Below are 27,531 nucleotides of genomic sequence, written 5' to 3' on the forward strand. Positions count from 1 at the left end.
GTCAGATCAAGGAAATGAATTTTTCCTTTGTAATAAGATAGAATCAGCGTGCGGCCCAAAGCGTTTGGGGTCCGCCCTCGTAAACCCGGCCTCTGGCATCCATCACACCGTCGGCTAGCATTAACGCGCGGCCCAGAGCGGTAGAGGTCCGCCCTCGTAAACCCGGCCTCTGGCATCCATCGCGCAAGCCATGTATATCAAGTTGCAAAGGAAAGATTTGCCCCGGTTCTGTCTTTGTGTCAAAATTTTATTTCGCATTTCGATTCTCGAGTTTTTACCTTTCTGACCCCCGTGCGGACTTCCACTCTGGTCGCTACAGCTAAGATCTGTATTGAGTTGCTGGATTGCCGTACAGGTCTGGACCCCCTTGCTGCTGGGAGAGGGGTCCGGACCCCTAGGGACCTACTCTGGAGAGGGGGTGCTTGTTTCCTGGGGTGCTCCGGAGTCCTGTGTAGCCGCTTAGCCGGTTCCGTACCCAAAGCCTACACACTCCACCACCCTGTAACGAGTGCTCTATTACCCGAAGCTGGGTAATTAGGGGCCCGGACCTCGTTCTAGCTCAAGGGTTGGCTTCCTAAGTCCTACACGACAGGTCCAGCTCCATATCTCAAAGGATCGAGTACGACACAATGACCTCACCCACTGCTAGGAGGGGTCCGAAACGTTGGAACCAGGTCCGGTAAGGTCGTGTTCGTTTCCTGGAGTGGTCCGGAGCCCTGTGTAGCGCCTTAGCCTGGTTCCGCACCCTAAGCCTACACACACCACCACTCTGAAACAAGCATAGTACTGCCTGGACCTGCGCATCCGGAGCTCCTGACCTCGTACTACCCTGGGAGCCGGTCCAGAATAAGTCCTGCGGGCCTATTACTAAGCTGTGACTTTGAAGTGGTACGCAGGTTAAGCCTTGACTGGTGATAGCTAGCCTCAAATCATTGAGCCTACCTACCAGGATGTCCCGGCATCCGCTTTAAAAGGTTTCATGCAGATCGAGGTCCAGTCTCGGTGGTAGATAGACTCGAAACAACTGAGCCTGTCTCCCAGGGGGCCTGGAGCGTTCGCTTTGAGCCAGACATCACGGATCGATTCTGCATGCGTCAAACAGCTAAGTTGCGGTATCATTACTACCATACAAGCGAGTTTGATTCTCCTCTCTGTAGTTCTTTCTGCTACACAGGGAATAAGACGCTCGTTCGACTTGCAATCTATGCTACACCTATGCCCAAGGACGCTTGCTCAACCTCATACAGGGGTCCGGAGTGTCTTCTACGGCTCGGATGGCAGATAGGTCCTAACAGCTGAACCTATCCGCCAGGGGCCAGGGCGCCGGGGTGCTGCATACCGCAAACCAGAACAATTGACAAACAGCTAAGTTAAAATTTTCTCCTATTTAAAATTTCAGCAAGTACAATGTTTCGGCGCCGTACAAATAACAAAACAAAAGTACAATGTCCATCTCAGGAGTCTGCAGGCTCCCGCTTGAAGTAGGCGACGACAAAGTCGACGACGTCCCGCACGCTTTCTCGAGCAGAGGCCTCCGTCTCCGCCACTGGACCATCGACCACGGGAGATAGCGAGATGGCTGGGTCGTGGCTCCGGAGGCAGGTCAGAATGTGCTCTGCCACCATCCGGATCAGCTCGCGGCCCTCGGCTTCAAGCTGGCCAGCAAGGATCGGCTCTAGGCGCCAGAGTCTGTCAGAAGCAGAGTTCAGCACTGGGAGGGCGTCAGCAATCGAAGCTGGCGGCTCCGCCACTTGGATTGGGCTCATTCCAAGTGGCACCAGAGCTAAGCTCGCTTCGTTCGCCCAGTCGACGATCCACTGGGCCCCCCTGAGCTGGTCCTCCTGCAGCTTCTGGACCGCCTCCTGCACCCGGGCGTCCAGTGCTGCCTTGGCCGCCTCCACCTGGCGGGTCCTCTCCTCGAGCTGGGCCGCCTTCTTTGCCGCCGACTCCTTCAGGGACTTGAGGGCCTCGCGCTGGCGTTCGAGCTGGAGCTCCATGTTGGTGGTGAGGGATTCCCGCTTTGCAAGGGACTTCCTATCCTCCTCAAGCTCCAACTCGGCAACAGCCTGCTTGCTGGCGGTCTCCTGCAGCTGCTCGCGCCATCCTTACAGAGTCTCAGAGAGCTTGTCAAGCTCCTGCTTACGGATCTTGAGACCCTGGCAGCGAGTCTCAAGCTCGGATCGCTGAGCCATAAGGCCGGCCTCCGCCTCGGCAATGGCCGCCTCCCGCCGCTCTAGGGCCTTCTCCCGCCCCGCTACCGCGAGCTCCCGGTCGAACACCTTCCGAAGATTGGCTCGGTAGGACTCTTGGTCGGCCTTGAGTTCGGACCAAACACGTGCAGCATGGGAGGCTTCGGCCTTTATGCGCCCCTCCAGGCGGCTGTGCCAGTCGCCCAAGCGCTGGCGCTCGCTCTCCAGGGCCGCCCACTCCAGCCGGAAGGCAGCCTCGGCGGTAGAGGTCGCCTCCTCTATCGTGCGCCGGACCTGGACTAGCACCTGGGGGAGGGGAGCCGCTTCCTCCTCCGGGGGACCCTGCAGGAGCTGCCTACCAGAGACCTCCTCCAGCTCTTCCTCTGCCGTAGGTTAGGCGCTGGGGGAGGGACGTCCGGCACAGACCTCGGGACCTCGGGTACCGGGGTGCTCGCCGTTGCTGCGCCCGCTGCCGCTGCCCTCGCCGTCGCCAAGCCCGGTGTCGGCGCGGCTGCCGCCGTAGCTGGGGCTTCGGGGGCCACCACATCGGGCGCAACTGCGCCTGGCACTGGCGCATCCACCGTCGCTGCTTCAGGCATTGCTGCGTTAGGTGTTGCTGCACCTGGCACTGGCGCATCCGCTGTCGCCGCGTCGGGCGTTGCTTCGCCTGGTGCTGGCGCACCCGCCGTCGCCGCGTTGGGCACCATCGGGTTAGCGGAAGCCGCCACACCCGAGCTCCCTGCACCCGCCGTCGCTCCCGCCGTCGCCGCCGAGGCCCCGGTCGCCTGGACCCCCGCTGACGTGCCAGCGGCGGTGGAAGAACTGCTTGGGCGAGGGGCCCTGGCAAACAAAGAGAAGAAGCCTTCAGCAAAAAGTGAAACACCGAGAATAAGGGAAGTGAACGGAAGAACACTTACCCCGAAGCGCCGGGTCTCCAGTGCCCACGGAGGCTCGTTGACTGCTTCTGCTGCTGCTCCCGAGGCGGCGGCGGAGGCACTCCACGCGGCTGCTACTGCTGCTGCTGCGGTTCCAATGGCGGCGGCGCAGGCGCAACCCGCTGCTGCTGCGGCTCCCGTGGCAGCGGCGGAGGCGCAACCCGTGGCTGCTCCTGCTGCTGCTGCTCCCGTGGCGGCGGCGGAGGCGCAACCCGTGGCCGCTGCTGCTGCTATTGCTGCCGGGGGGGAGGCATCTCCCGGCGGAGGTGGTGGCGGCGCGGCTACTCCGGGGGTCCCGCGAGGGCCGGGGGCCCGGGAGCTACCCTGGCCTGCGTCCTCAGCGGTCCTCTGACGCTTTGTGGCGGGCTCCACAACTGGGGTCCGTCGCCGCGGTGCAACCTGCGCCGACCCGCTTCCCCCGACGACGCGCCGGAGATGCTCCGGGCCTGGCTGGGACCGCTCGTGGCGGCACTACCAGCCACGGCCTGCTTGCCCTTGGCAGAGGGGCCGGACCCCTCGGTGCTCGGCACGGCTTGTTTCCCGGACGCATCAGGGATTCGGATCCCACGGTGCGGGTCGCCTCCAGTCTGGCGCGCTGCCAGCCCACCGTCGTCGAGGGTCGGCAGGATGGCCAGCACTGCATCCCTCAGGCGTGAGTCCTCGCAGAGGGGGATGACACCCTGAGGAAGGATCAGGTGCTCCGAGATGAAGGTCTCCCCGGTCACCGCCCGCACCAGGACCTCCAGGGCTTCCTGGGTCAGGTCGCTCCCCTCTCCGCGGTGGGTCCTGCTGCAGTCGTTGAGACCGGTGAAGCTCCAAGCCGGACGCGGCCGCTGCTTCAGGGGGGCGATCCGGCGCTTCGGGAAATCCCCGAGCACGTGCAGCGAACTCTCTATTTTCATTAATCACGACTCCTCGTTTTCTTTGTTATCATATACGTACACTAATCTTACTAATCTTTTTTTAAAAGAAGTTATTCAACACCGGAATCGATCGGCCATCCATACTATTTCCAAGATATCAACTCAAATGGAACTATCAAAAGAGAATAATTTAATTATCGAAATAGAACTGCTAAAAGAAAATAGAGAGAATAAAACTAAATGTTCTTATATGCTTTGCTTTTTCATTTATTTATTAAATTAAATACATATTTATCCCAATATCAGTGCATATTTTTGTAGCTATTACGAAGACTGTGAACTTGATAATCGAACCGAATGAGTATCATATGGATGAAACTCCTCCCATATTTTATGAAATTTCCACTTATCTCTTCTCGTAATGACCTTATTAGCAAATTGCTGATGTGGTATAATATTTAATATATATAAAACTTATACTAAGACTAATTTTATTTGTCTATCCTCTTATCTATCGCTGATACTGCTGCCGTGAAGTCCCCGTGGTCTCCATAAGTTAAGAATAACTTGGGCTCAGATCGAGCTCGGCTCAGATCCTCGAGGTTAGGTGGTGGCACCGTGGCAGGTTCGCTCGAGCTCGGCTCCTCCCACTCAGGGCTCAGCCGCTCAGGGCGTCAGGTTCTCCTCCTCAGCTTTCCCTTGTCTCGGACTCTCTCCTCTCCTCCCTTGTTCTTCCTTCCCTGGCTGCGACGACTGGGCGAGCGGCGGCGCCATCTGTCCTGTCTTCGCACCCAGCCTTTTGCCGGCGACGAGCGTATCCTCCAGGTATGCCCGCCCCTTCTCTTTCCTTCTGCTGTGCGAGACGGAGCATCCCAAACCCTAACAAAACTGTTTGTATTCGGATCTGAATCCAGTTACAATATATTACCTACTAACTTCGATTTCGTTTGCAAGAATTATCGCGTGTACAATACATGTGCACACCCATGTCCTATGCTAACTGGAGAGAAATACAATTTGGCTTCAAAAGCTTCTGATGCAGCTTTGGATGTCAAGGTCACATGTGTTCTGCTTCTGCATGCATAACTCATAACTGAATCACCCTTCACCAATGTTTTCCTTAAATTCAGTTAAAGTAGTCAAGGTCACGGGGGTTACATGCGTAGATCTGCTGCTTATATAAGCATAGAATGAGCTGTAGCCTTTCATAAAATAGGTTTTAGGCATCAGTTGGGTAGTTCAGCTGCCCTGATTTATCCTTGCAGTTGCCGATGCTTGAAAATGATCCTTTGGTAGAGTGACATCCTTTCCATTAAGCAACTAGCTCATGCAGTGGACAATCTCTGTATTTCTGTAACATTTTTCTTGCCCATGGTAATGCAGGTTGCACTGATCATTATGGCGAATAAAAATGCGGAGAAAGATGATGGTATTGATGAAAGCCCATCAGCTTCTCAGGTTCCAGAAAATAAGTTAAGGCACAATTTTCGATTGGGAGATATAACATGGGTTAAGCTTGGTGGATCTTCATGGTGGCCAGCCCAGGTATGTGTTATGACACTGCACCTTGTTAGCATATCTTTTAGTGCAGAAAGTATGCCCCCCTCCTTGTAACTAGGCGAATATTTAGATTGGTAGTGGCAAATGTCCATGTGGCTTACTGCACATTGGAACTAAACACTGGACAGATGCTAGCTTAAAATTTTATAATCTAAATTTGGCTGGTACTATAGGAAGGGCGGGCCTGGTGCAGCGGTAGAGCCTACCGTCTGTAACCGGAAGGTCCCGGGTTCGAGCCCCAGCCTCTGCACATTTGTGTGGGTAAGGCTTGGGGCTTAAAAACAACCCTTCCCCAGACCCCGCACAGTGCGGGAAGCCTACGGCACTGGGTGCGCCCTTTTTTTTTGGCTGGTACTATAGCTTGGCATTTGTGTTCGAACAGTAACATCGATCAACAACGACCGGAATGGACAGTATTTTCAGTTCATCTCCCATCATCTTAGCATGCATATGATCTGAAGTTATGTCATTTTTGTTAACACTACTTGTTCTGGACTCTAGCTTCCCCTGCATCTAACTACCTTGATTTCTTTTTCTGAATTCAAGGTCATTGATGAATCATGTGTTGGTAGCAAGCCTAAGAAGAAAGACAAGTATGAGTGCCTAGTCCGGCTTTATGGCACATGTCAATAGTAAGGGATCCTATGGCACATTATTCCTTTCTTTTCTCTCTGTCATGGGCTCATGGCACTCTTGGTGACATTCTTTTATTGTTCATGCTATTTTACTTTCAGCTTCTACATTGACCCTTGGAAGTCTAACTCAGATTTTGAAATGGTATGCATAAGCTCCTGTCTCATAAGGGCAATACTCCCTCCATTCCAAATTGTAGGTCGTTTTAGCAAATCTAGATACACGTACATAGCAAAAACTGTGTATCTAGATTTGCTAAAACGACCTACAAATTGGAATGGAGGGAGTAATATGGACCTTGTTCTATAGTGGTGGTAATAAGGATTTCTCATATGAATGCATTTTGTGTAGATGCTGAAACAAGAAAACAAGAGTGCAATGGAAGCATTCCATGAGGTGCTTGAGAAGGTAGAGCAGTCATCTCTACAATTTAGACTCGACAGGTTACGAGTAAAAAAATTGTAATAGTAGTTGAGAAATGTGTTTAATCCAATAATGCAGGAGCTGTCTTGTGTTAACTCGCCCCGTGATGGTGATGAGGAAGTTGTCAACTCAAAAGGTGAACCTTTTCTTCTTTGATGTTCAATCTAATGCATACAGGTCATCTGTACTCACTATGGTGGTCCTTGTGGTTAATCATTTTGATTATTCACACCCTCTTTTTAACGTGATTCTCATGACAATTTGTATTTTCAGTTATTGAATTTCTTCATTTTGGTGCTATTTGGGAACATGTTATGTGGCATAGTGTTTATTTAAGGACTAAAGACAATTCATCTTGTGGTTGCTTAAAATGTCAGATGTTATGAACAGTGGTGTTATTAGATATCAGTTATGCAACATGTAAATTTATCCGCTTGAGCTTTTGGTTTTGTGAAATAAGTTCGATTTCAAGCTTATTGTCAATGAACCAAATTTAATTTTGCTTCAGTTGCTATGCATCTAATTTCTCTAAATTGAATTTTCAGGCGGTTCCACCAAAGGGATCACAAAGAAGACATTGTCTAGAAAAGTTAGAAAACAAGAAGGTTTGAAGCCACAACACAATGAAGGAGAAGAAGACCAAGATGTTGGGAGCACTGAAACTACTGGAGTTACTGCTCGCAAGAAAAAGGGTGGACGTGTGAGACAACCAAGTTCTATTCATGATACTATTGACAAAGCTTCTATTGAAAGTTCAGCTGAAGGTTTGAGGAACAAGAGACAGAAGAATGCTGCTCAAAGTGCTTCTGTGGGCAGAAGGGAAGGGTCGAGACGATCAGCTCATTCTGATGCCAAGCAATATTTGGTTGCAGCTGAAGAAAATGCAGAGCCACTCATTGATATACATGGAACTGAAGATTCAATGCTAAATGAAACTGCAGCTCCTCATACTGAAATAAAAGCCATGGTCTGGGACATTCTGTTCAAAGACATTATTGATAGGGAGCATGATGCTGATATGGCTTATGTGGATGAAGTGATTAATGGAATCTGTAGTGCTACTGATGACATCATAAGTGGTGGTGCTACTGCTTCTATGAAGGGTGGTCGAGGTGCCAAGCTGAGTGGTAGTGGAGTTGAGGGTGAGACGAGCAATGGACAAAAGCGTAGAGATGAAGCAACTGAGGACACCTTGCACGCGACAAGTCCAGAGACCATGAAAGGGAATACTGATACGACCCATGTAAGTTGACCCCATTGTCCACACACTACACTTTCCAACTCCCTTTACTATCTCAATTTTTGCTCGCTAATTTGACGAGGTTTCACCAGAGCAGGGAAGCAATGGTGAAGACACCGGGGCAACTTAGCCCGCGCCAGATCAGGCAAATCAAGATCATGCAAAGCCTTGGCCTGATTGCTCCGTCAGGATCTCCATTTGGTCAGAGCGAGGTGGTTTCTGCCACCAACCGACAGCGCTAACTCTCTTGCGACGACTTTCAGAAACATTAGGTTCAGTGAACTATTGCAAACATTTTGCAGTCTTCGGCTCATTGCACGATGGCTGGTGCTGCTGGTAGCTCCACGTGATATTGGGTTGCTGCTGGTATTTAGCTTTTGAGAAACGCCTATGTATGGTGCCGTGTGTACTGGAACCACATAGTGATTATTATCTACAGAAGACTTCAGACTGTTTTTAGTTGCTATGTAATAAGCACGTTGCTGGTTCAGTACTTGTGCAACTGCAAGTCGGCATCCAAAATTGGCAAACGTGGTGCCTAACACTATCACCAAGTTGCTGAGTTGCCCTAAATTAGTATAGTTTTCAGCGTTTCAGGGCCAGAATTTTTACTGTCAAAACAGAGACAGCGATGCCGGTGTCTCAACACCGCTGATGCCACCGGTGAAAGGTAGTAGATGAACAAGAAAAATGCATGTGCGCAGTAGACAGTAGAACTCCGAACTGATGGATCAAATCTACCGTAGATGAACAAGAAAAATGCACGTGCACAGTAGACAGTAGAACTCCGAACTGATGGATCAAATCTATCTTGGAGATCATGTAGTGACGGTGAGGCCGGCGTCAGAGGAGCAACACCATTCGCATATCTACCGAACCTGCCAGGGTGAAACGAACGGTGTCACGTCTACAAAGAAATCCCTGTTGCCACTACATGGCTCGGGTCACAGAAATTCCTGTTCCTGTTGCAACTTTGCAAATACGAATCACGAATCGTGACATGTCCCTGACGCTCTCTTTCGACTTTCTTTTTCCCCTGACCCTTGTGTGCAGCCAGTCTCCTGCTCTGCCTGCGCAGCGACCGAAGGGGGAATACGAGTACACTGGCTGCTGCATCGCGAGGGGACACGCGGTAAAGTTGCGCAGTGAATTTGTCCCTCGTCTCGGTTCATCGGTCGCCCGTCGCCATGAAAAAGCTCCAGTTTACTGGAGGGTCTGGAGCTGGTGAAAAGTGCTTTCACTAGAAAACCTCAAATTTTTGGCTCTACCATTGTCGAAGCATAGAACTTCGTCCTGCCTCGAGTGACTCCCATGCCGGATCGGTCGCCCTGCGCAACTTTCCTTCAGGCCCACCGGCCTTCGGTTTGATTTTTCTTTTTGCGGGAAAGCTCTAAAAACTTTGAAGGAAGCTCCAACCTAAACTTGGAAAATCTCACCGTACGCAAAGAAAGAATTGGCAATTCGGCTTATTTACGTTCGGTTTATTGCAGCTTATTTTCATATAAAATATTATTAAATTATCCGAAATTAACCATTTTCCCACCAGCCGAACAAAGAGAATATACACGAATCATTGAGCACGTCGAATGTATAAAAACTGGAGCGTTGCTCCCCTAAAGTATGGAAAGATTTGTAGGAAATGTTTCGTCACTCTCGGATATAGCTCTATAAGCAAACAAAATGCCGGTCCAAAAAAAAGTTTAAGCTGGCTCGAGCCCACCCCGTCCATGGCCCGAACACGGCTGCTGGAAACTATTTAGGGCCAGGCCTGCGAGCCATTTTGGACCCAAAAGAAGCACGATGGCCCGGTCCATTCTCAGGTCCACTCGGGGATCAATGAATTTCTTGTTTCCCAAACGAGATCTCCCGGACGGGTAATTTTTCATTCACAAGCAGCAAAAAAAGAAAAGCAGCTGCAGCGTTTTGGGCGCCGACGCTTTTCGCTGACCGGCCGACAGGTTACGTTCCAAGGGAACGTGGAAAAGCACCCCCAGCCCAGCAGGAATTCTGATCCATCCCTCCCAGCCCCAACCAAAGGCTGCCGCGCCCCCCTGAGTCCTGACGCAAAGCAACGCCGCGATCAGCCACAGGCGCCGTGTCGCTCCCATGTCCCCGCGACGCGACGCGACGTGCCGGCCGAGGCCCGCCTCCTTGCCGCCGCCGGACGCTTCGGCTCCGGGGCTAGGCCGGGCGCCCGCGGCCGACGAGGAAAAAGCGTCCGAGCCGCCACCCCCGCGTCCGGAGCTGTGGAGCCCCGTTTCCACCGCGCGCCAGGCGCCAAAACAGCCGTCCTCGCGGGCGCCCGGCGCTGACGCCAGCCAGCCAGCCCCGAACAAAAAGGGAGCGCACCGCGTGTCGGCGCGCGGCCCGAGCTCTGCGCGGTCACTGCGCCCGGCATGTCGCGGTCGCCTCCTGGGGTTCCCCGCCGGCTCGATCGACGGCCTCCTTTTAAACCCCCCGGCCCGCGACGCTTCCGATTCCGGTCGATCGCCAGCCAAGCGGCTGCGGCACGAGCTTTTCACGGCAGCAGGGGTCCGCTCAGCTCAATTCGTGGACCGGTTGGCGAGTGGTGAGAGGCGGCGGAGAGATGGTGGTGACGGACGGAGGAGTGGAGGGGGAGCGCCCGGCGCCGGCGCCGGCGGGGCGGAAGGAGCGGGGCCGGAGCCACAGCGAGGCCGAGCGCAAGCGGCGGCAGCGGATCAACGAGCACCTCGCCACGCTCCGCACCCTCGTCCCCTCCGCATCCCGGGTACGTGCGCGCGTTGCGCGAGCGAGCGAGTCCGCCGAGACGAAGCTAGGCATGGGCTGACACGCGCTCGTGCAGATGGACAAGGCGGCGTTGCTGGGCGAGGTGGTGCGGCACGTGCGGGAGCTGCGCGGGAAGGCGAGCGAAGCGGCGGAGGGCGTCGGCGCCGGCGTCATCCCCGGGGAGAGCGACGAGGTGGGCGTCGAGGAGGAGGACGACGGCCGCTGGCGGCCCGGTGGCCGCCGCTGCGGCGCCGGCTGGGTGCTCGGGACGACGGGCGCCGCCGACGGCCGCCTGCCACCGCGGCGCGTCAGGGCGTGGGTTTGCTGCGCGGACCGCCCGGGGCTCATGGCCGACCTGGGCCGCGCCGTGCGGTCCGTCGGGAACGCGCGCCCCGTCCGTGCCGAGATCGCCACCGTCGGCGGGAGGACCCGCGGCGTCGTGGAGCTGGACGTCTGCTGCGACGACGACGGCGACGTGGCGGCCGCCGCCACGGACAAAAGCAGGGCGGTGGCGCTGTCCACGCTGCGGGCGGCGCTCCGCGCCGTGCTGCTCAACCGGGGGGACCACCTGGCCGCCGCCGAGGGGTACAAGCGGCCGCGCTTCTCCGCGCAGATCGCCAAGGTGCAGTGAACACCGTGACGTCCTAGGCGGCGGCAAAACGTGGCCCCTGCTGTCTGCTGAGACACTCGATCGTACGCCTGTCTGATTCTACGTGCCATTCAGCAGTTGTACTTGCTAAGTATAGAACGGTCGTATGCAGACTTGTCAGGTATTGAGGTATACTACTGTTTTGCGACAGTGGAATTTAGGGCAGCGTGGTGGCGGTGGGTTGGAGACTTGGAGGGCTAGACATGCCACACTGCATGAACAGAAGCTCGTTCTTGAGATTTTTTTAGGTGTGCTGGACCTTTCCACCTCTTGCAAAACTAGTTTCTTCTTGAGATTATGTAGTCTTCAGAAGAAGAAGAAAAACTAGTTTTGCTGATTCTCGGTCTCTTGAAAGTGCCTTCTTTCTCGATCACCTAAAACTACAACTAGGTAGCATAAAACTTCGCAGCTGTTCGAGTAATTTGAAGGCTTTCTTGTTGGAGGTTTTTTTTTTTTTGAGCCAGTACCACGACCAACGTCGTCTTCCCCACCCTCGTGATGGCTCCGGCGAGTTTAGGTTTCGAGGTCTATGGATTCGGGGAGGCGAGACATGCTTGTGTTCAATGGCGCTGCCAGCCATGGACGGTGTTGGACATCTAGTATTCTGGTTGGCTTGTTGAGGCGACGGAGGTGAGCACCACAACAGTGTACGGCAGCCCCTGGAAATGGCTCAGGAAAGAATCGGATCGGATCGTCGTCGTTGATTTTAGATTTTATTAGTGCCTGCAAATCAGATGGAGGATAAGATTAAATTGCTCGTGTGAGCTAGACATACCCAAAAACTTTTTTTTACGCTTGTCAACGGTGATAGCATCTAATCAAAATAATGCTACCTCCGTTCTTATATGATTAATTAGTTGGTATTTTTTATCAAACTTTTTTTGGCTAATAATATTTATTATTGATTAGTTAAGTAAAGTAACCACTAGATCTATCATCAAAAGTACTTTACATTTAACCTACGAATTTATCAAATTGCACAAGTATTTATAGAAAAAAGTAAATAGTCAAATGAATGAAAAAAATTCAACAAGAGTGTACGGCAGTGCTGCTAGCGCAGCGCTGCGGATGCAGCAAGCTGCAACAGCCGAACGGCTTAGCCTGTGTAACTACAGCCACAACCGCTAAAAATTCAAAAGTATACCAAAGAAGGTCGAATGGTGTCATATTATTTATGAACAGATATACTATTAACCTACACTTGCACGCTCCACGCTCTCGATATAGGCAATATGCCAAAGAAGGGAGAAGGGTAGATAGGACCTGGAAAAGAGAGGAGGATTGGATGGGAATTTATTTTAGAACTATGATTAGGAATATAGTTTCTAAATGTAGATGGCCTGATGTACAAGTTTTAAACATTCTTAAATTCGTCTGCAAGACTCATGGCTTCGAAACGCTATTCCTCGATATATTCCAATATTCCATGGAACGGTTTCAGCGTGTTCGCCCAAGTAATCGAAGTCCTGAATGTGACTCCACTGTAGTGCCAGACTGCCAGTCGATGCTCCTGCATAGCAGTAGCCAAAGGTCGAAAGTTAAAAATTGCACGTCTCTTTACCCAATAACTGGCGTGCAATATGAACAGGTTCTCACTCAAAATTTTATATATCACATCTACAAATTTAAACGGTTCAACTAGAGGATGTCTACTGAATTTCTCACCAGCGAGCATGTCAAAAGTTCAGAGCAACAATCCAACAACTGGTCTGTCCATCAGTTCAACAATTGAGCAAGAAGTTCCCAACTCCCTGAACTACAACCCCCAAGCACATTGGTCGGTAAACCACCAAGCCCAGGTGCGTTCAGGAGCCGGGGCACAGGTCAACAACCATTCAACCAATGATACCATCGCTCTTGCTCACCTGACCACATACTGCTATAAATAGTCCCAGCACCAGGAGCTTCACAAAATCACAGGCACCAAAGATCAAAACATTTCCAGTAGCCCCCCAGCAAGGAGAAACTTTCTGTGTCACCATGGCTCGTTGTGGATCAAGTTGCCGTCTTCTCGTCCTGCTCCTAGCCTTGACAGCTTTCAATGGCAGTTACGCAGCTCGCCATCTTTTGGACACAGCAGCTGCGCCAGAGGCTGCACCGGCTCAGCCATCCACACCAGCGGTTCCAACCACACTGCCTCCAATTCCTTCCATTCCAGCAGTTCCAAAGGTGGCAATCCCACCAATTCCTTCCATTCCAGCAGTTCCAAAGGTGGCAATACCACCAATTCCATCCATTCCCATTCCAAAGGTCGCCCTGCCACCAGCAGCCTCTGGCGCAATCCCATCTCTACCAAACCCTGCGATTCCAACCACGGTGCCAACCATTCCTGCAGTGCAGGTTACATTGCCACCAATTCCCTCGATCCCCACTACTGTGCCATCAATTCCAACAACAATCCCTACCGTTCCCGGGCTCCAGGTGCCACAGATTCCATTCGCCGCCCCACCCCCACAAACCGCCAGCCCATGAAGTTTATTTTAGCAGGAGACTTCTATTTATTACTGTTAGTCAGAAATTTGTTTTGTCATATGTTGTCACCATCAGTGTATTTGTCATGTTTGTTCTGCTATTTGGATGATACTGGCTAGCATTTTGTGTGATTGTGAATGCAGCCAGTCGACTGTACTGAGTATTGTACCATATTGTCTTCTTTTAATAAGATTACTTGTTTTCTTTACATTGCTGAGCAAGATGAACATTTGGGACGAGACTTCAAGTGACTTAGATATAAAGTGTTTGAGCAAACCCTCGAAGCACTATAGCATGCTGATAGTACAGCAAAAATGATATTGCAATGACGATACGAGTAGAACATGGAATGGGAAAACTGAAGACAAGATACAGCCCATCTTGATAACACAATTAACTGAAGGAATCACCAATTCTTTTAACATACGAAAATGATAAATCTATTAACATTGTGAAAATCAAAATATAGAAGACTATACAGTGTAAAGTGGGGCAATTCAATATGGTCTAGCTGTTAGCTCAAACAAGATGCCAAATATTTCTGATGCCTACAAGCTGGGTGAAAAATAAGTCATGAAGATTCCATAACAAGGTAAGTGAGTATGAAAGCAGGAGGGAATGAAAAGCTGGCTTGCAAGTGCAGAGGATTTGAGTGTCTCCATACTTACACTCAACTAGCAGAAGCTGTACCAGTTGTTACAGTGCAACTGAAAAATAATCCTTATCCTTGCCTACCATTTATAGAAACAGTTCTATTTTCCTGCTGCAAGCTGAATTCACTGCATTTCCAAGATCCTCAACTTTTTCATATCCCACTTTGAACATGACCATAACAGTACCATCTTTGCCAGTGTCATAGTCTTGTTTAATATCTTCAGCTTGGTAATGCTGCAGCTGTTTGAAGATTTAATTCAGTCATATAAATCAAAGAAGAAGTCATAAGCATGTCAAATGAATAATTAAACAGATGACCATATGACAACAGGCAGCAGACCTTGTGTGATAACAGAGTTTTTCATTTTTATTTATTTGTTTATTTGTGTGTTTGTGTGTGTGCGCGCGCGCCTGCATGCGTGTTCGAAAAACATGTACCTCAGGAGATTGACGTTAGCTCTTGCAACCTAAAATTTAGATCACATGACAATGGGTTCACTAAGCTTTGCTGAAATTTGTTTGGTAACCAGTCAGTTTCAACCTATTTTTACTTTACAGTCCAGAAATCACTATCACCCCCAATGGGGCACATATCAATCCAGTATCAACTTTCAGAACCTTGGATGCTTAAGCATTCCAGTCCCACATGCTAGCATTAGCAAAGTAAGAAAATTGAAATCACTTCAAACTATCTGGAGCTAGGATGTCAGTTTGGTGTCATAATTGATGGTGTTTCCTACTTTCATTATGTCAAATACAAATAACTCTGCTTAATTATTAGTAAACAAAGAGTAAAACTTCGTTCAGTTGTAGATCGGGCCAACTGAGCCTGATTTATAGATAATCAGGAGTTCAACTCTGCTCAGCTGGCACAACCCTACATAGATGTTCTAAATCATGGTTCAAACACTAACAGTAAATATTAGTTAATGAAATAACATGACCGAAGAGGAAACACTTAGCTAGGCATTCTATGAGCAGTTGAGAGTTTGCTAGTAGTTTCCCATGCACCAGCCATGGCTAACTGGTTCTGAGTTCAGAATTTAGAGACAATGCTTCAACTTCAACTCTCAGTTCGAAGAAGTTGTAGCATTTCTACTGGCATCCCAAAATAGTGTACCAAACAATAGCATCCGTGCATCAGGCCATCAGCATAACAATTTCTAAGAAACAAGTTATAGTGAATCTATCAACGGCTTAATTTTTTCTAACAAAAAAGAAACACTTTTTTATATTAACCAAATGTGCTAGTCATAGGATGTTATAGCTCACTGCAACATGTCAATTACTGGGGCCCAAAGTAGTGTACCAAAAAAAGATGGGTTAATTGGATTCATGCCATTATAATTATCGGAGTTCACTGATCTACCATTACAATTCGTCATATTGGAATCATGCCACTACAATTTTACAACTCTACGAAGCATGCCACTACGTACCCCTTCGTTGTGTTTCTGAAAATTTTTGGACCAAAATACCTTTGGTCTTCTTCTTCCTCTAATCCCCTTCTCTCCTTCATCTCGCTCCATGGCGTTCGGATCTCCGATGGCCGCCCTAAACCACGCGCGCGGGCCGCTCTCTGCGTGTTGCTCCCACGCCGGTGGCCCCGCCCTTGCGCACTGCGACGCCGCCGCCGCGCCGCTCCCAAGTGTGCGTGGCCCGGCCCGCCCGCTCGCAACCTCGCTGCCCTCGCGCGCGCCATGCCCCGAGCATCGCGTCCTGACCCGCCTCACGCTGCCTCGCCGGGGCGACGCCGCACGCACCCGCTACTTCAATGCGGCACATGGGCGAGCCGAGGCATCCGCAGCAGCAACGCGGCCGACGCCTTCCCCTTCTTCCTGGTGGCGCCCAACGCGGACGGCACGGTGTCGGACGAGGCGGCGACGGCGGCGGCGGTAGCCCCCGAGCGGGCGCAACACCGGAAGCGCGGAAGCGCGTCGGCAGCTGCGGCCCCCGAGCGGGCGCGCCACCGGAAGGGCAGGAGCAGGAGCAGGCTAGTGGCTAGAGCGCGAGGAGGAGGCGCGCAATGCGAGCAGCAGCTACCCCGCAGCCTCCGCCGTTGATGGAATGGGGCATGCGCAGCTCCGCCATTGGCCATCGGGCTTGGCTCCACTCCATCGAGGCGGCTTTGGCTTTGCTGGCTGCCTCCGTCTAGGTCCCGCCGTCGCCGGTGCCTTGCCGCTCTCTCACCTCTGGTCGATTCATTTATTCATGGCCTTGCCGTAGAGATTGGAAAAGAAATTGGGGCAGTGGATTGGAGAGGGAGGTACGGAAGGAGTGGAACGGAGTGCGGCCGACAAGGGGAGGGAGGGAAGGCAGCAAACCAAGCGAATTCGCGAGGAAGACGACGACGACGAATCAATGCTCCCTGCGGAGGGGTCTGCTCGTGGAGAGAGGAAGGGGAAAGGGGATGAGAGGAAGAAGAAAGTTAGAGGTATTTTGGTCCATAAAATATAAGAAACACAACGAAGAGGTACGTAGTGGCATGTTTCGGAGAATTGTAAAATTATAGTGGTACGGTTCCAATATGACGAATTGTAATGGCAGATCAGTGAACTCGGAGAATTGTAATGGCATGAATCCAATTAACCCAAAAAAGATCAGCTCAACAATTTTAAGAAACAAGAATAGCAAGTATATATTGATTGTTTAGACATGTTTAACAAAAAAGAAACATACTTTATATATTTAACCAAACTACTGGTCATAGGAAACCTTCTACTTCTAGCTTGCTGCAAGAGGTAGATTTTTAAATTCTTAGCATCACTAGTCTGACACCACAAATGAACTTTGACATGCTTACAAGAGTTATAGACTAAGCTTCAATCAAGGGTATGAAAAGTGTATGTAAATCCAGTTTTATTCTGTGCTATACATCCTTTAAAGCAAGATGATTAAAATTACCTGATGATAGACAGTGCCCAACAGATCAAATGGTACCTCCATACCCACGCGGGCCTGGAATGTAAATACACAACATTTAAAAACTATACCTGACATGTAACAAGCAACAAGAATAAAAAATATGCCAAAGAACTAAACATTGATCACCTTTGGTTTCACAAGGCAAGTAGGAGCATCTTTAAGGCATTCAGAAGCAACCCCACCATAAGCTCTCACCAGCCCACCAGTTCCCAATTTTATGCCTCCAAAATATCTGTTCATGATGTTTAAAACAGAAACATAAAGTAAAGGATAATCGCATGGAAAGTGTATACTATCAAATTATGCGGTGGAACATACACTCTATAGATGATACCAGTTACTGGTAACTAAAGCCAACTGGGTAAATCATGATTAAAGAAAATATGAATGGAGTGTTTTACTTGACCAAATGATTACCTAATCACAACCACCATGACCATATCAATGCCAGAGGAAATGATGGCAGAATAAATTGGCTTCCCAGCAGTGCTAGAAGGCTCACCATCATCGTTGTAACGGAATTGCTCTCCCAGCTAAACACAAATTCGCACAAGATAGGTTCACTGTTGAACACACATACATGAATAGGAAGCTTTAGATAAGACTACAAACCTTGTATGCCCAGCAATTATGGGTAGCTTTTGGATCCTTGACCTATCACAATTCACACAGAACCAAGTGGATCAAGTTAACAGAGTTACGGATCACAGAAATAGTTCGGTGCTTTTTAGCTTGGATAAATTTGCTGCGCAGATTGGTGGAAATGCTGGTTGGGAGTTGCACGAATGAACTCCTCGATGCAGCATTTCTAGACAGAAAATTTGAATTGCTCCAGCTCCACATTAGTTACCAGCTAGGGAAAAGCAAATGGCGCACCGAAATTACAGCGAAATTGCAACGCTAACTGTAAGATTAGGCACAGATTCTGCTGCAGCTGGACATGAGGAATTATGACCTCGCTAGAAGATAAACGCCGGAGGGAGGGAGGAACACCTCGTCGAGGAAGGCCATGGCGGCGCGCTCGTTGGGGACGGGAGCGGCGATGGCGATGAACTTGCTGCGCTTGATCTCGCGCTCGCAGCTCACGCGCCCCGCGAGCGTCGTGTACGGGGAGGGGGCCGCGGATGACGAGGATGGGGACGCCATGGCCCGGCTGGGCGCGGGGGAGGGGGAGGCGCTCGCGCTCGCGCAGAAGAAACAACGCCGGACTGTGGCGGCGGCGTCTGGCTGGGAGAACAGCAGGGGAAGGGAGCGGAGGCGTGGGGATGCGCGCACCGCCGCCATGTCGCGGGGCGCGTGCGCAACACCACCGGTTCCGTGTAGCGGCCGGAGCTGCTTCCGAGCGCGCCTTTACAGTCAATGACAGGTAGGGTCAGACTTCTCTGAACGCTGATCTTTACGGAATACGGCCGTCATTTTAATTTTTCATGTTTGAAGGAATAAATAGAAGTACTAGTACAAAACAATCATTTACTAAAATATAGATTTTTCTTTGACAAATAACTAGATGACACCGGAAGCCTAGCGTTAGGCAGCATCAGTGTTACTGTTACACCTTGTTGCACCAAACAGCACTCAAGCATTCGAACTAATAAGATAACAAGTCAGTGAAGGCCAGTGGAGGAACAAAAAGTCTGCAGAATTGAGAATCCTCTTATTCAAGTAGAAAAAAGGTGCTAACGGCATAACATAATCTTTATAAGACAACCGACAATCCTCAAGAAAATGATGAGGTCAAACAAAATGTGTTTAGATGGAATTTCAAGAAAGCTTGAAACAGTCGATTCTGTAGGCATTCCACCAGGCCCCATGCACATGTCACGGAAACCACCAGATTTGAGATGGTGGATTTCCCCTATACATATCGGGGCACGGAAAATTTATTGGTTCTTCACAGACATGGAAATGGCCAGATAAGTGTTCTGATCTGCTCTTCAATATCCCCAGTAGTCGTTACGGATTTCATCGTCAAACTTCTGCTTGACTTCAGGGTGCTTCTCAAAGTATTCATCCGCTGTCATGGTGCTGATCTTTTTCTGCGCACACAAACAAGATATTGAAGTGAATGGACATATCATCTTAAAAATGATAAATAATTGTGAAAGTTCAGGGAGAATATCTTATATGAGTAGCACTAAAGAATGTCCCCACCTTCATTTCCCTGAGTTCAGCAATTTCCTTCTCTATCCTTTCTGACTCCTTCAGAGATGCTTTCTCAGCCTCCTTCAGTTCAACAACCTACAGATACCATACATTCACATCAGTGTATGCTGGTAGGACAACTCAAGACACAACAAACAGAACAAACAAAATTCATAAGGCAATAAGCTTGAAAGACAATAGTGTGAGAGCTAGTTTTCAAAAAAAAAATAGTGTGAGAGCAGTGGCTGCTGACCAGTGCGTCAAACTTTGGCTTGTACTCGGGAGTCACAGTGTCAACGAACTTGGGGATCTCGATGCCTGCATTTATTTCAAGATTACTATCTCTGTGAGTGAGGTATATAATGAACCAAAATGATATCTGTTCAGCCAGCAATCGCCCAGAGAAGTATTTCAATAACATGGACTACTTCACAGCATCAGTTTCAATAAAATTAGGTAGACAAAGGTCCACTGTCAGTGAAAAAACAATATGATACATAGTGTTACATGTCCATAGCTTGCAGCAAAACCATGCTAACATACTGCAATACAAGTATTCAATACAAACACTAATGGAAGGAAATACGATGAATTTACCCTTCAAAGCATACTTTATAATTTATACACAGTGGCTGATTAACAGAAGGAACTGAAAACAGAAACACATTGGTGGATTGATTTGTAAGTTTCAAAGGTTTATAAGGTATTCATGAGTATAAACCCATGCCCAGTAACTAGAAAGAAGCTCGAAGAATCAACAGAGCAAGGCAGTTGCTTAATAATATCCTCAATGTTACCCAGAAAAATACTCCTTTCAGATTTCTAAAAATGAACTTAGTTCTGCAGTGAAGGATACATACTTTCATAAGCCTCTTTGTACATATCGACCACTTTAGATCCAATTCCTTTTCTGTAGTACTCCCAATCAATCGGTTGGGGTTCCTGCAACAACAAAACACATACACAACTTAGAAAAGGGTATGTCTGTAGTACAATGCATGTCTCGGCTGTCTTAATACTTCAGGAACTTGCAACATAATGTAGCAATTGAACATGAGGTAAGCATCCACATGACACAAAAGGGTCATTAAATTTCCCCATACTAATCCTATTTCAGAGGCGGCTTGCTGCCTACCAAGGGAGATGTAATTGCAGTTTTTTGAATAATAAATCCTACAACTTTCAAGTATGCAACAGACATTTTTGGCCAAGCAATGCTTGGTTCGCATATGAAGCCAAAAATGCTCACCAACCAATGCAAGAGGTATTTACTCTGAAACCTAAGTATTTAAATGCAATGCCTCCATATTCTCTCACCAGGAACAGAACGAAACATTCTCATAATAACAAGAGAAAGACATGGAGGGCCTGAATACAAGTTGGAGGTTGACTTGATACCAGCTCCTGTTTTCATTACGATCAATCCTAAAACTAAACTAACAATGGCCACTAGGTGAAATGTAGCATATCAGTGACTCAATTCCAAATAGCAGCAGGGGATGTCCCAATTCGTACGAATATAATAATATATCAAACCAAGTTACACCAATAAGAAATCGCTGGCGCTCACAAAAAAAAATGTAAAACATACATAAAACCGCCCCCACATTAAGAAATCTCCGAAGAATCGGATTGCCTCCACTAGACACACTACTGACCGCGCTGCGCAGCCTCTACATCGAGTACTCAAACGGATCGGATCGAATCAGGGGAAGGAAATGGATGCGTGCCAGATCTGGAAGCCCTAGGCCAGATCAGCCCGTGGGGACGAGAGAGCGGGATCGGGCACCTGGGAGAACTTGGTCTGGAGCTGGTGGTTGACGTCCTCGAAGGTGCGGCGAAGGGTGGCGAACTCCTTGCGCGCCTCCTCGGAGACGAGCATCTTGGCCATGCCGTCCCAGTCGATCGCCTTGCCGGCCTTCACCGCCACATCGGCCACCTTCTTCGCGCCGCTGCCGCTCATCTTCGCCGGCCCGCCGCTGCCTCCTCCCTTCCGCCTGCTCCCCTCTCCCGCTGCCGCCGCCGCGCTGCGCTCCGACCGCACGAGGAAATGGGTATGGTGGTGGTTCTCGCGTTGTGGGCAGAGTCGCAGGCGGCGGAGTATTTGGTGGGTTCAAACGGGCCGCGAAGAACCACGCCTTAGTTGGGCTTCAACAGGCCGTGTGCCCGTATCTAAGGTCCTTCTTAGTAGGCTGGTTGGTGGTTGGGCCCTCTCAAAAAAAAGTAGACTGGTTGGGCTGAATACCACGGCAAGCCCATTTCGGCGAGGGAGGACTAAAGCCCATATTGGTGCTTGTACTGTAGCCTACAGTTTTGGCACTAAAGCGAGCATCATCTCCAGCAGAAAGAAAAAATCTCCCATCAATCAAAAAAGAAAAGAAAGGAAAATTCGAAGAGAGAACGCCTGTAGCAGCACGCTGGAGAACCGATCCGGGGGGCAGCAAGTTGAGCCGCGCGCACCAAGGAAAGGATCGGAGGAGGTACCGCCGGCAGGGGCGAAGCTAGAGCATAGAGCACCCGAGTGCACACCTCAGTATACACGTGTAAAAAAGATCTTTTTCCTGGTAAAATTTACAAGTTAACCATTGAATCTTTGTTTTTTCCCTGGTGCATGTGCACTCGGCAAGCCCAACGTGGCTTCGCCCCTGACCGCCGGGCCAGGGCGGCGCAAGTACACAGGAAGCAGTGCTTGGAAAGCAGCGAAAGCAGGCAGGCAACCGAGAGCATCGTCCCTTCGAGGAAAGCAGAGAAAGCACGCTCTACTGCAGCGGCACAGCAAACGTATCGGCGGCATCCACATCGCGATCCGGCGATCCAGCCCGTCGGCGGACCCCCAGGGCTTTCTCGAAAGCTGGGCACTGTCGCGCGGCATCGCCGAAAATAACCCCGGCGATCTCTTGCTTCGGCGGGCGCGCCTCCTCCGATCCTGGCCTCGGATTTCCCGTCCTCGCGCCGCGCGTGCCGCCGGTCGACAGCCACGCGCCGGCGCCGCGGCAAGCCACGGCGCCACGCTCCCGCTGCAGCGATGGAATACGGTGCCGGCGGCGGCCTGGCGCGCCCGGAGAGGAGCTGGGCCTGGCCGCCGCCTGGGTAGCACATGGCGGGGGTCAGGCTGTGTGCATGCCACAGTTGACAGTTGCCGGCCGACGTACGCACCGTCGCGCTACGCCACGGCTGTCTAGTGTCTAGCGATCGATCCCAGGCGTGGGCCTTCAAGTTTCCAGTCGAGTGAAGCCGGGAAGCCCGAGCTTGCTTTGTCTCAGCCCATCCAAGTTCATGCACCTATCCAGTCGCGTACTCGCGTGTCATGCATGCCATGGCCGCGGCTGTCCCATCACGATATCCGCGCACATCTGGCGGGGAGATGGGCGGGGACGGAAGGGCTGTCGCATCGGCACAGTGAAAAGCACAGTGAGAGTAATGTTCCTACTAGAAAGTAGTAGTACGCAGCAGGCCAGCAGCAGCAACCTGCACCGGCAGTCTAGCGTCCAAACCACGTGGATAAGGGCGCCCCAAAAATTTTCACCCAAAAATTTCCACCTCCCCTTTAAACACATGTATGAAGCACTAAATATAATTAAATAACAAAACTAATTACACAGTTTGGATGTACATGACGAGACGAATCTTTTAAGTCTAATTAGTGCATGATTAGCCATAAGTGCTACAGTAACCCACATGTGCTAATGACGCGGTCAAAGGCCTCAAAAGATTCGTCTCGTAATTTCCAAGTGAGTTCTGAAATTAGTTTTTTAATTAGTGTCCGAAAAGTCCGCCCGACATTCGGTCAAAGTGCTGATTTGACATCCAAAATTTTTTGGCGGGGGAACTAAACGCGCCCTAAGTAGAAGATGATGCTACACGCCCTCCAACTAGGCGAGGCCCGGATCTCGGCTAACAGGCCAGTTAATAGTTTTATTGTAACGACTCGGTCCGAGATAACGGTTAAGATCTATTCTACATATTGAGTAAATCACACCTGTTAAATAATTCTCTTGCGCTTTCGTCATCGCTTCGCGCAAAAGATTCGAATCGAAGTTACTGGCTTCTCAGGGACCGGCTATTTAAGCTGGTTAGTAACCCGCGCGGCTCAGTCGGCCCGTGGGCCGTGACAATCTCCACCGTTAGGATTCGGCGTCCCCGTTGAACCAGCTTACCCATACGGGACTAAGAAGTAGGATCTCCTCTTTTGGTCACGTCACATATGTATAGTGCTAACGATTCCATGTGCCACGTTCGTGGGTTCACTGCCAGCAGCCCATGTGTGTCCGTCTACATTCCGGTGGCATCCGTGTCCCCACGCGCACAACGTGCTCATGTAAGATCTCATGTGCCACATCCGTGGGTTCACACTGCCAGCAGCCCATGTGTGTCCGTCCACATGCCGGTGGCATCCGTGTCCCCACGCGCACAATGTGCTCATGTACGCGCACTTCTGCCCGTACATGGTGTGAAACCGCGAGAGTATGGCGTTCAGGATCTCCTCTTTTGATCACGTCCCATACGTTTAGTGCTAACGATTTCATGTGCCACGTCCGTGGGTTCACTGCCAGCAGCCCATGTGTATCCGTCCACATGCCGATGGCATCCGTGTCCCCACGCGCACAACGTGATCATGTAAGATCCCATGTGCCACATCTGTAGGTTCACTGCCAGACACGCGCACAACGTGCTCATGTAAGATCCCATGTGCTACATCCGTGGGTTCACTGCCAGCAGCCCATGTGTGTCCGTCCACATGCCGGTGGCATCCGTGTCCCCACGCGCACAACGTGCTCATGTACGCGCACTTCTGTCCGTACGTGGCGTGAAACCGCGAGAGTATGGCGTTCACTGCTAGTAGCCTATGTGTGTCCGTCCACATGCCGGTGGCATTCGTGTCCCCACGCGCACAACGTGCTCATGTAAGATCCCATGTGCCACATCTGTGGGTTCACTGCCAGCAGCCCATGTGTGTTCGTCCACATGCCGGTGGCATCCGTGTGAATCCGCGAGAGTATGGCTCTGATACCCCTTGACCCGGCTCGGGATAACTGCTAAGATCTATTCTACACGTTGAGTAAACCACACCTGCTAAATAACTCTCTTGCGCTTTCGTCCTCGCTTCGCGCAAAAGGTTCGAACCGGAGTTACTAGCTTCCTAGGGACCGGCTATTTAAGCTGGTTCGGCTCCCTCATCGTTTTCAGTTTGGGACTAAAGAGATTGTGCCGCGGTGCTACAGTAACCCGCCCAGTCGGCCGTGACATTTATCAACCCAGTTACCTAAATGGTACGATCGCTGTCCCTCCGTTCTAAATATTAGTAGTTTTAGTTTTTTTATAGATGTATAATTTTTATCTAGATGTATAGTAAAAATTTATACATATAAAAAATTAAATAACTAATAATTTGAAGCGGACGGATTAGTTGTCAGTCGGTTCCTCCTGGTTAGCTAAGAGCAATTAGGATCTATCGCAGTGAGCCGACTGGTGATCTTTCTTTTAAGATAACCTAGGCATCACCCTTTATAAACCTTTGTCTCTCAGTCGTCCATGCAATGGATATTGGGATTCCTGCATGGTGATCGATTCCCCCGGCTCGGGCAAGGTTTGGACATCATATTTCGTGCATATGTTTTAATTAGGAAAGAGGTCGCATAACAAAATAGAGGGAATTGAAGGACGTGCATGGTGGAGGCCAGCGAAACAACGACGGCGACCATGGAGTCAAGAAGATGCATAAATGCCGTAAAAAATTAAATATCAAGCGTCATGAAAATTGCTTGGGGTGCAAAGTACGTAATCAGAACTAGCTATGCCATAATAAGATACTCTTTCGCTTTTAAATTATAAAATTTATTTCATACATACTTCCGTTGCAATGCAACGCGCCTTGAACCAATGATTACTGTATCTATACATAATGTTAGGTAAAAAAATAACACCATTAGATGTGCGCTCAAAAGTATACTTTTGTAGGAGTATGAAGCATGTAAATAAAAGAATAATGAAATGCATATAAATAAACATTAACGAAGTAATTGTTGGTAAAGGTTTAGTCCTAATGAGAGGGAGCAAATCACGCACACAATCTAATTGCATGCTTCGATCTCGCCATTGGCATCCAATATATGCTAACCCTTATGCAGACAGGAATGCTGAATCGTAACAAGGTAGTAGTAACAACTACTAGCTGGAGCATCTGAAGCATCAATGTATCTGATATTAAACCCTAACACTGACCAGACTATCAAATGTCTCGAGACGAATCAGAAGGAAGTAATCAGATGTGCAAATGCAACCGTGAAGGAATCGAGAGCGCCATTGACCGTATAAGAAGCGACGTACGAATGTCAGGAAAAGCATCGTCGTCGTCGGAGGCTCGGAGTTATTGATACGGCGGCTGTGGACGCTGCGCGCTTGCCGCCGGCGGCCACACCTCCTGCGACTGGCGACCGTATAAGGGGACCGGCTGAGTCGCCGGAGCCACGCTGTGCAGGTGCTGGCGCAGCCCGCTCGGGTCCTGCGGCTGGTGCCCACGGTGTTCGTCGGCTTCGGCGCTGCCGGAGGCGGACGCCGACGCGTCGTCCTCGAGGGGGAGGCGGTGGAAGGTGAGGTCGGTGAACGCGGCAGCCAGGACGACGACGGTGGTGGCGGCGACGAGAGGGCCCACCACGGCGCCCCCCACGATCTGGCCGTGCGGGCCGGCGAGCGACACCGAGAGGTCCCTGACGGCGCCGGGCACCGCCGCGGACATGGACGGGGCCAGGAACGTGGCCGAGATGGAGAGGATCTCGTACCGGCCGCGGAAGACGACGGCCGCGGCGCCGTCCGGGGCCGCGCCGGGGGGCGGCGACGGGTGGCGGAGCGGCACGTCGGCGACGGCGCCCGTCCCCGCGAGCACGCAGATCCCGAGGCCGCGGCGGCGCGCGAAGCCCGCGAGCACGCGGGCGACGTCCCCGCCGGCGGGGACCTCGAGCACGTGCGGCCGCATGGCCGCCGCGGGCTCCACGTCCCGCGTCACCACCGGCGGCGGCTTCGGCTTGTTCTTGGACCCCGGCGGGCGCCCCCGCCTCCGCTTCCCCGTCTCAACGCTGGCCCCGTCGCCTCCACCTCCCACCGGGGTCGCCGCCGCCTGCGGGCCTCCGCCGTTGTTGGCCTCCTCCTCCTCGCCGTCCCGGCTGTTCGCCTCGTCAGAGAAGCACTCCATCTGCCGCCGCCGCTGCTGCTGCTGCTGCGGCCGTGCGAAGTCAGCAGCTTGGCCCTCGAGCCTGCCCTCGCCGCGGCCTCCGTAAAGCCCCTCCCGGTCCATGTACGCTTGCCGCCGGGGCAAGCTATACGACAGCGAGAGACGCGCGACAGTGAGACGTTCGGCAGTAGCTAGCTAGCTCCGGGGTGTAAGGGCAAGAATGGTGGCTGCGTCGTGGTAGTATTAGCAGGAGGAGGGGTCCTCGGCGCCTTTCCATGGCACGCGCATGGCAGCAGGGCGCAGCTGGGAGGAGACGGAGCACGGATATCTTTTGGACTTTTGAGCCGGTCGGCGAGATATAAAGCAAAGGGTAGGGAAGGGAACGGGCCGCAGGGACAGACAGGATTGGCCACCGGATCCGGGCGCGAATGATGGATGACACGGGACTGCGACCGGGGCCCTGCCTGCTGCTTTCATTTTTCCAATCTTTTGGCATCTCACTCGTTCTCATGGCTTTGCCTCTTCTGCCCTAGTATGGACGGAGACCGGCGGTGGTGGGTGGCTGCTGGATACACTGTTGCCAAGTACACAGACGCCATGCGTCCATGCTGGTGTGCGCGCGCGCGGCTGCGTGTGCCCGCCCAGAGCCCCAGACTGTGCTGCGGCGTGGCGGTGTGTTCCTGTCGGTGAGGTGGGTTGCAGGTTGCTTGGGGAGTTGGGGTGCGTAGAAAACTGGCTGAAAGCGCAGCGCGCGGAGCGGAGGCGGATCCTCGATCCGGACTGATCGGTGCCCAACGACCGGCCGGCCCGGGCGCTGGCGCCGCCGCATCCTTTGACGGCACGCCAAGCGAGGTGAGGTAGCCACGGCGATCGCCAGCGACGCGCGACCGGCGGGGGCACGGGGGAGCGGGCGACGGATCGCCTCGATCG

General features: G+C 51.2%; 7 protein-coding genes across 13 annotated transcripts; 3 read left to right on the forward strand and 4 right to left on the reverse strand.

The window, feature by feature from the left end:
- Window positions 1–1,650: 1,650 nt before the first annotated feature.
- On the reverse strand, window positions 1,651–2,896 carry LOC120678201. Its single transcript, XM_039959350.1, has 4 exons — window positions 2,872–2,896; window positions 2,190–2,572; window positions 1,779–2,090; window positions 1,651–1,689 (listed from the first exon to the last, which is right to left on the reverse strand). Exons 1-4 carry the CDS (start codon window positions 2,894–2,896, stop codon window positions 1,651–1,653), a joined length of 759 nt encoding a protein of 252 aa, XP_039815284.1.
- Window positions 2,897–4,573: 1,677 nt separating this feature from the next.
- On the forward strand, window positions 4,574–8,416 carry LOC120678787 (DNA mismatch repair protein Msh6-like). Of its 2 annotated transcripts, none has more exons than XM_039960155.1 (8): window positions 4,574–4,812; window positions 5,371–5,532; window positions 6,094–6,179; window positions 6,282–6,324; window positions 6,532–6,588; window positions 6,682–6,739; window positions 7,149–7,846; window positions 7,941–8,416. In XM_039960155.1, exons 2-8 carry the CDS (start codon window positions 5,386–5,388, stop codon window positions 7,971–7,973), a joined length of 1,122 nt encoding a protein of 373 aa, XP_039816089.1. In that variant the 5' UTR covers window positions 4,574–4,812; window positions 5,371–5,385; the 3' UTR covers window positions 7,974–8,416. The 2 variants fall into 2 exon arrangements, with proteins under 2 accessions (XP_039816089.1, XP_039816088.1); XM_039960154.1 differs by having other exon boundaries at window positions 4,695–4,812; window positions 7,936–8,408.
- A 1,811-nt stretch (window positions 8,417–10,227) lies between these two features.
- On the forward strand, window positions 10,228–11,479 carry LOC120679872 (transcription factor bHLH30-like). Its single transcript, XM_039961533.1, has 2 exons — window positions 10,228–10,592; window positions 10,668–11,479. The coding sequence occupies exons 1-2, from the start codon at window positions 10,431–10,433 to the stop codon at window positions 11,220–11,222; spliced, it is 717 nt and encodes a 238-aa protein (XP_039817467.1). The 5' UTR covers window positions 10,228–10,430; the 3' UTR covers window positions 11,223–11,479.
- Window positions 11,480–12,381: 902 nt separating this feature from the next.
- Window positions 12,382–18,639, reverse strand: LOC120677310 (IMPACT family member in pol 5'region-like). 6 transcript variants are annotated; one of them, XM_039958456.1, is made up of 7 exons: window positions 18,285–18,630; window positions 17,904–17,945; window positions 17,709–17,824; window positions 17,418–17,523; window positions 17,271–17,324; window positions 14,448–14,606; window positions 12,382–12,750 (listed from the first exon to the last, which is right to left on the reverse strand). In XM_039958456.1, exons 1-6 carry the CDS (start codon window positions 18,573–18,575, stop codon window positions 14,451–14,453), a joined length of 765 nt encoding a protein of 254 aa, XP_039814390.1. In that variant the 5' UTR covers window positions 18,576–18,630; the 3' UTR covers window positions 12,382–12,750; window positions 14,448–14,450. The 6 variants fall into 6 exon arrangements, with proteins under 6 accessions (XP_039814390.1, XP_039814392.1, XP_039814391.1 ...); XM_039958458.1 differs by lacking the exon at window positions 14,448–14,606 and having other exon boundaries at window positions 18,285–18,637; XM_039958457.1 differs by lacking the exon at window positions 12,382–12,750 and having other exon boundaries at window positions 14,072–14,600; window positions 18,285–18,633.
- Window positions 13,133–13,920, forward strand: LOC120677313 (SH3 domain-containing protein C23A1.17-like). The gene has a single exon (XM_039958463.1). It carries the CDS (start codon window positions 13,221–13,223, stop codon window positions 13,710–13,712), a length of 492 nt encoding a protein of 163 aa, XP_039814397.1. The 5' UTR covers window positions 13,133–13,220; the 3' UTR covers window positions 13,713–13,920.
- Window positions 18,640–18,921: 282 nt separating the features above from the next.
- LOC120677312 (ATP synthase subunit d, mitochondrial-like) lies at window positions 18,922–21,534 on the reverse strand. The gene is made up of 5 exons (XM_039958461.1): window positions 21,223–21,534; window positions 20,294–20,375; window positions 19,687–19,751; window positions 19,443–19,529; window positions 18,922–19,327 (listed from the first exon to the last, which is right to left on the reverse strand). The coding sequence occupies exons 1-5, from the start codon at window positions 21,394–21,396 to the stop codon at window positions 19,226–19,228; spliced, it is 510 nt and encodes a 169-aa protein (XP_039814395.1). The 5' UTR covers window positions 21,397–21,534; the 3' UTR covers window positions 18,922–19,225.
- Window positions 21,535–25,417: 3,883 nt separating this feature from the next.
- LOC120677387 (AT-hook motif nuclear-localized protein 28-like) lies at window positions 25,418–26,914 on the reverse strand. Its single transcript, XM_039958537.1, has one exon. It carries the CDS (start codon window positions 26,722–26,724, stop codon window positions 25,801–25,803), a length of 924 nt encoding a protein of 307 aa, XP_039814471.1. The 5' UTR covers window positions 26,725–26,914; the 3' UTR covers window positions 25,418–25,800.
- Between the last annotated feature and the right edge of the window lie 617 nt (window positions 26,915–27,531).

Source organism: Panicum virgatum, chromosome 6N, assembly GCF_016808335.1.
Source record: "Panicum virgatum strain AP13 chromosome 6N, P.virgatum_v5, whole genome shotgun sequence".
NCBI classification, from domain to species: Eukaryota; Viridiplantae; Streptophyta; class Magnoliopsida; order Poales; family Poaceae; genus Panicum; species Panicum virgatum.

Excerpts from the sequence above, each read along its gene's own strand:
- LOC120677312 (XM_039958461.1), bottom strand. The coding sequence starts at position 21,396 with ATGAGCGGCAGCGGCGCGAAGAAGGTGGCCGATGTGGCGGTGAAGGCC. Across the intron at positions 19,530-19,686 it reads AGCCAAAGTTTGACGCACTG|GTTGTTGAACTGAAGGAGGC; the intron begins GTCAGCAGCCAC and ends TGGTATCTGTAG. Across the intron at positions 19,328-19,442 it reads CTGAACTCAGGGAAATGAAG|AAAAAGATCAGCACCATGAC; the intron begins GTGGGGACATTC and ends TTGTGTGCGCAG.
- LOC120677310 (XM_039958455.1), bottom strand. The coding sequence starts at position 18,575 with ATGGCGGCGGTGCGCGCATCCCCACGCCTCCGCTCCCTTCCCCTGCTG. Across the intron at positions 17,325-17,417 it reads CTTGCCTTGTGAAACCAAAG|GCCCGCGTGGGTATGGAGGT; the intron begins GTGATCAATGTT and ends TTTACATTCCAG. Across the intron at positions 16,747-17,270 it reads TGGGCACTGTCTATCATCAG|ACCCCTCCGCAGGGAGCATT; the intron begins GTAATTTTAATC and ends CTCCACGAGCAG.
- LOC120677313 (XM_039958463.1), top strand. The coding sequence starts at position 13,221 with ATGGCTCGTTGTGGATCAAGTTGCCGTCTTCTCGTCCTGCTCCTAGCC.
- LOC120677387 (XM_039958537.1), bottom strand. The coding sequence starts at position 26,724 with ATGGACCGGGAGGGGCTTTACGGAGGCCGCGGCGAGGGCAGGCTCGAG.
- LOC120678787 (XM_039960154.1), top strand. The coding sequence starts at position 5,386 with ATGGCGAATAAAAATGCGGAGAAAGATGATGGTATTGATGAAAGCCCA. Across the intron at positions 6,589-6,681 it reads TCCATGAGGTGCTTGAGAAG|GAGCTGTCTTGTGTTAACTC; the intron begins GTAGAGCAGTCA and ends CCAATAATGCAG. Across the intron at positions 7,847-7,935 it reads GGAATACTGATACGACCCAT|AGCAGGGAAGCAATGGTGAA; the intron begins GTAAGTTGACCC and ends AGGTTTCACCAG.
- LOC120678201 (XM_039959350.1), bottom strand. The coding sequence starts at position 2,896 with ATGGTGCCCAACGCGGCGACGGCGG. Across the intron at positions 2,091-2,189 it reads AGGCGGAGGCCGGCCTTATG|CTGCAGGAGACCGCCAGCAA; the intron begins GCTCAGCGATCC and ends TGGCGCGAGCAG. Across the intron at positions 1,690-1,778 it reads ACGAAGCGAGCTTAGCTCTG|ACTCTGGCGCCTAGAGCCGA; the intron begins GTGCCACTTGGA and ends TGCTTCTGACAG.
- LOC120679872 (XM_039961533.1), top strand. The coding sequence starts at position 10,431 with ATGGTGGTGACGGACGGAGGAGTGGAGGGGGAGCGCCCGGCGCCGGCG. Across the intron at positions 10,593-10,667 it reads TCGTCCCCTCCGCATCCCGG|ATGGACAAGGCGGCGTTGCT; the intron begins GTACGTGCGCGC and ends GCGCTCGTGCAG.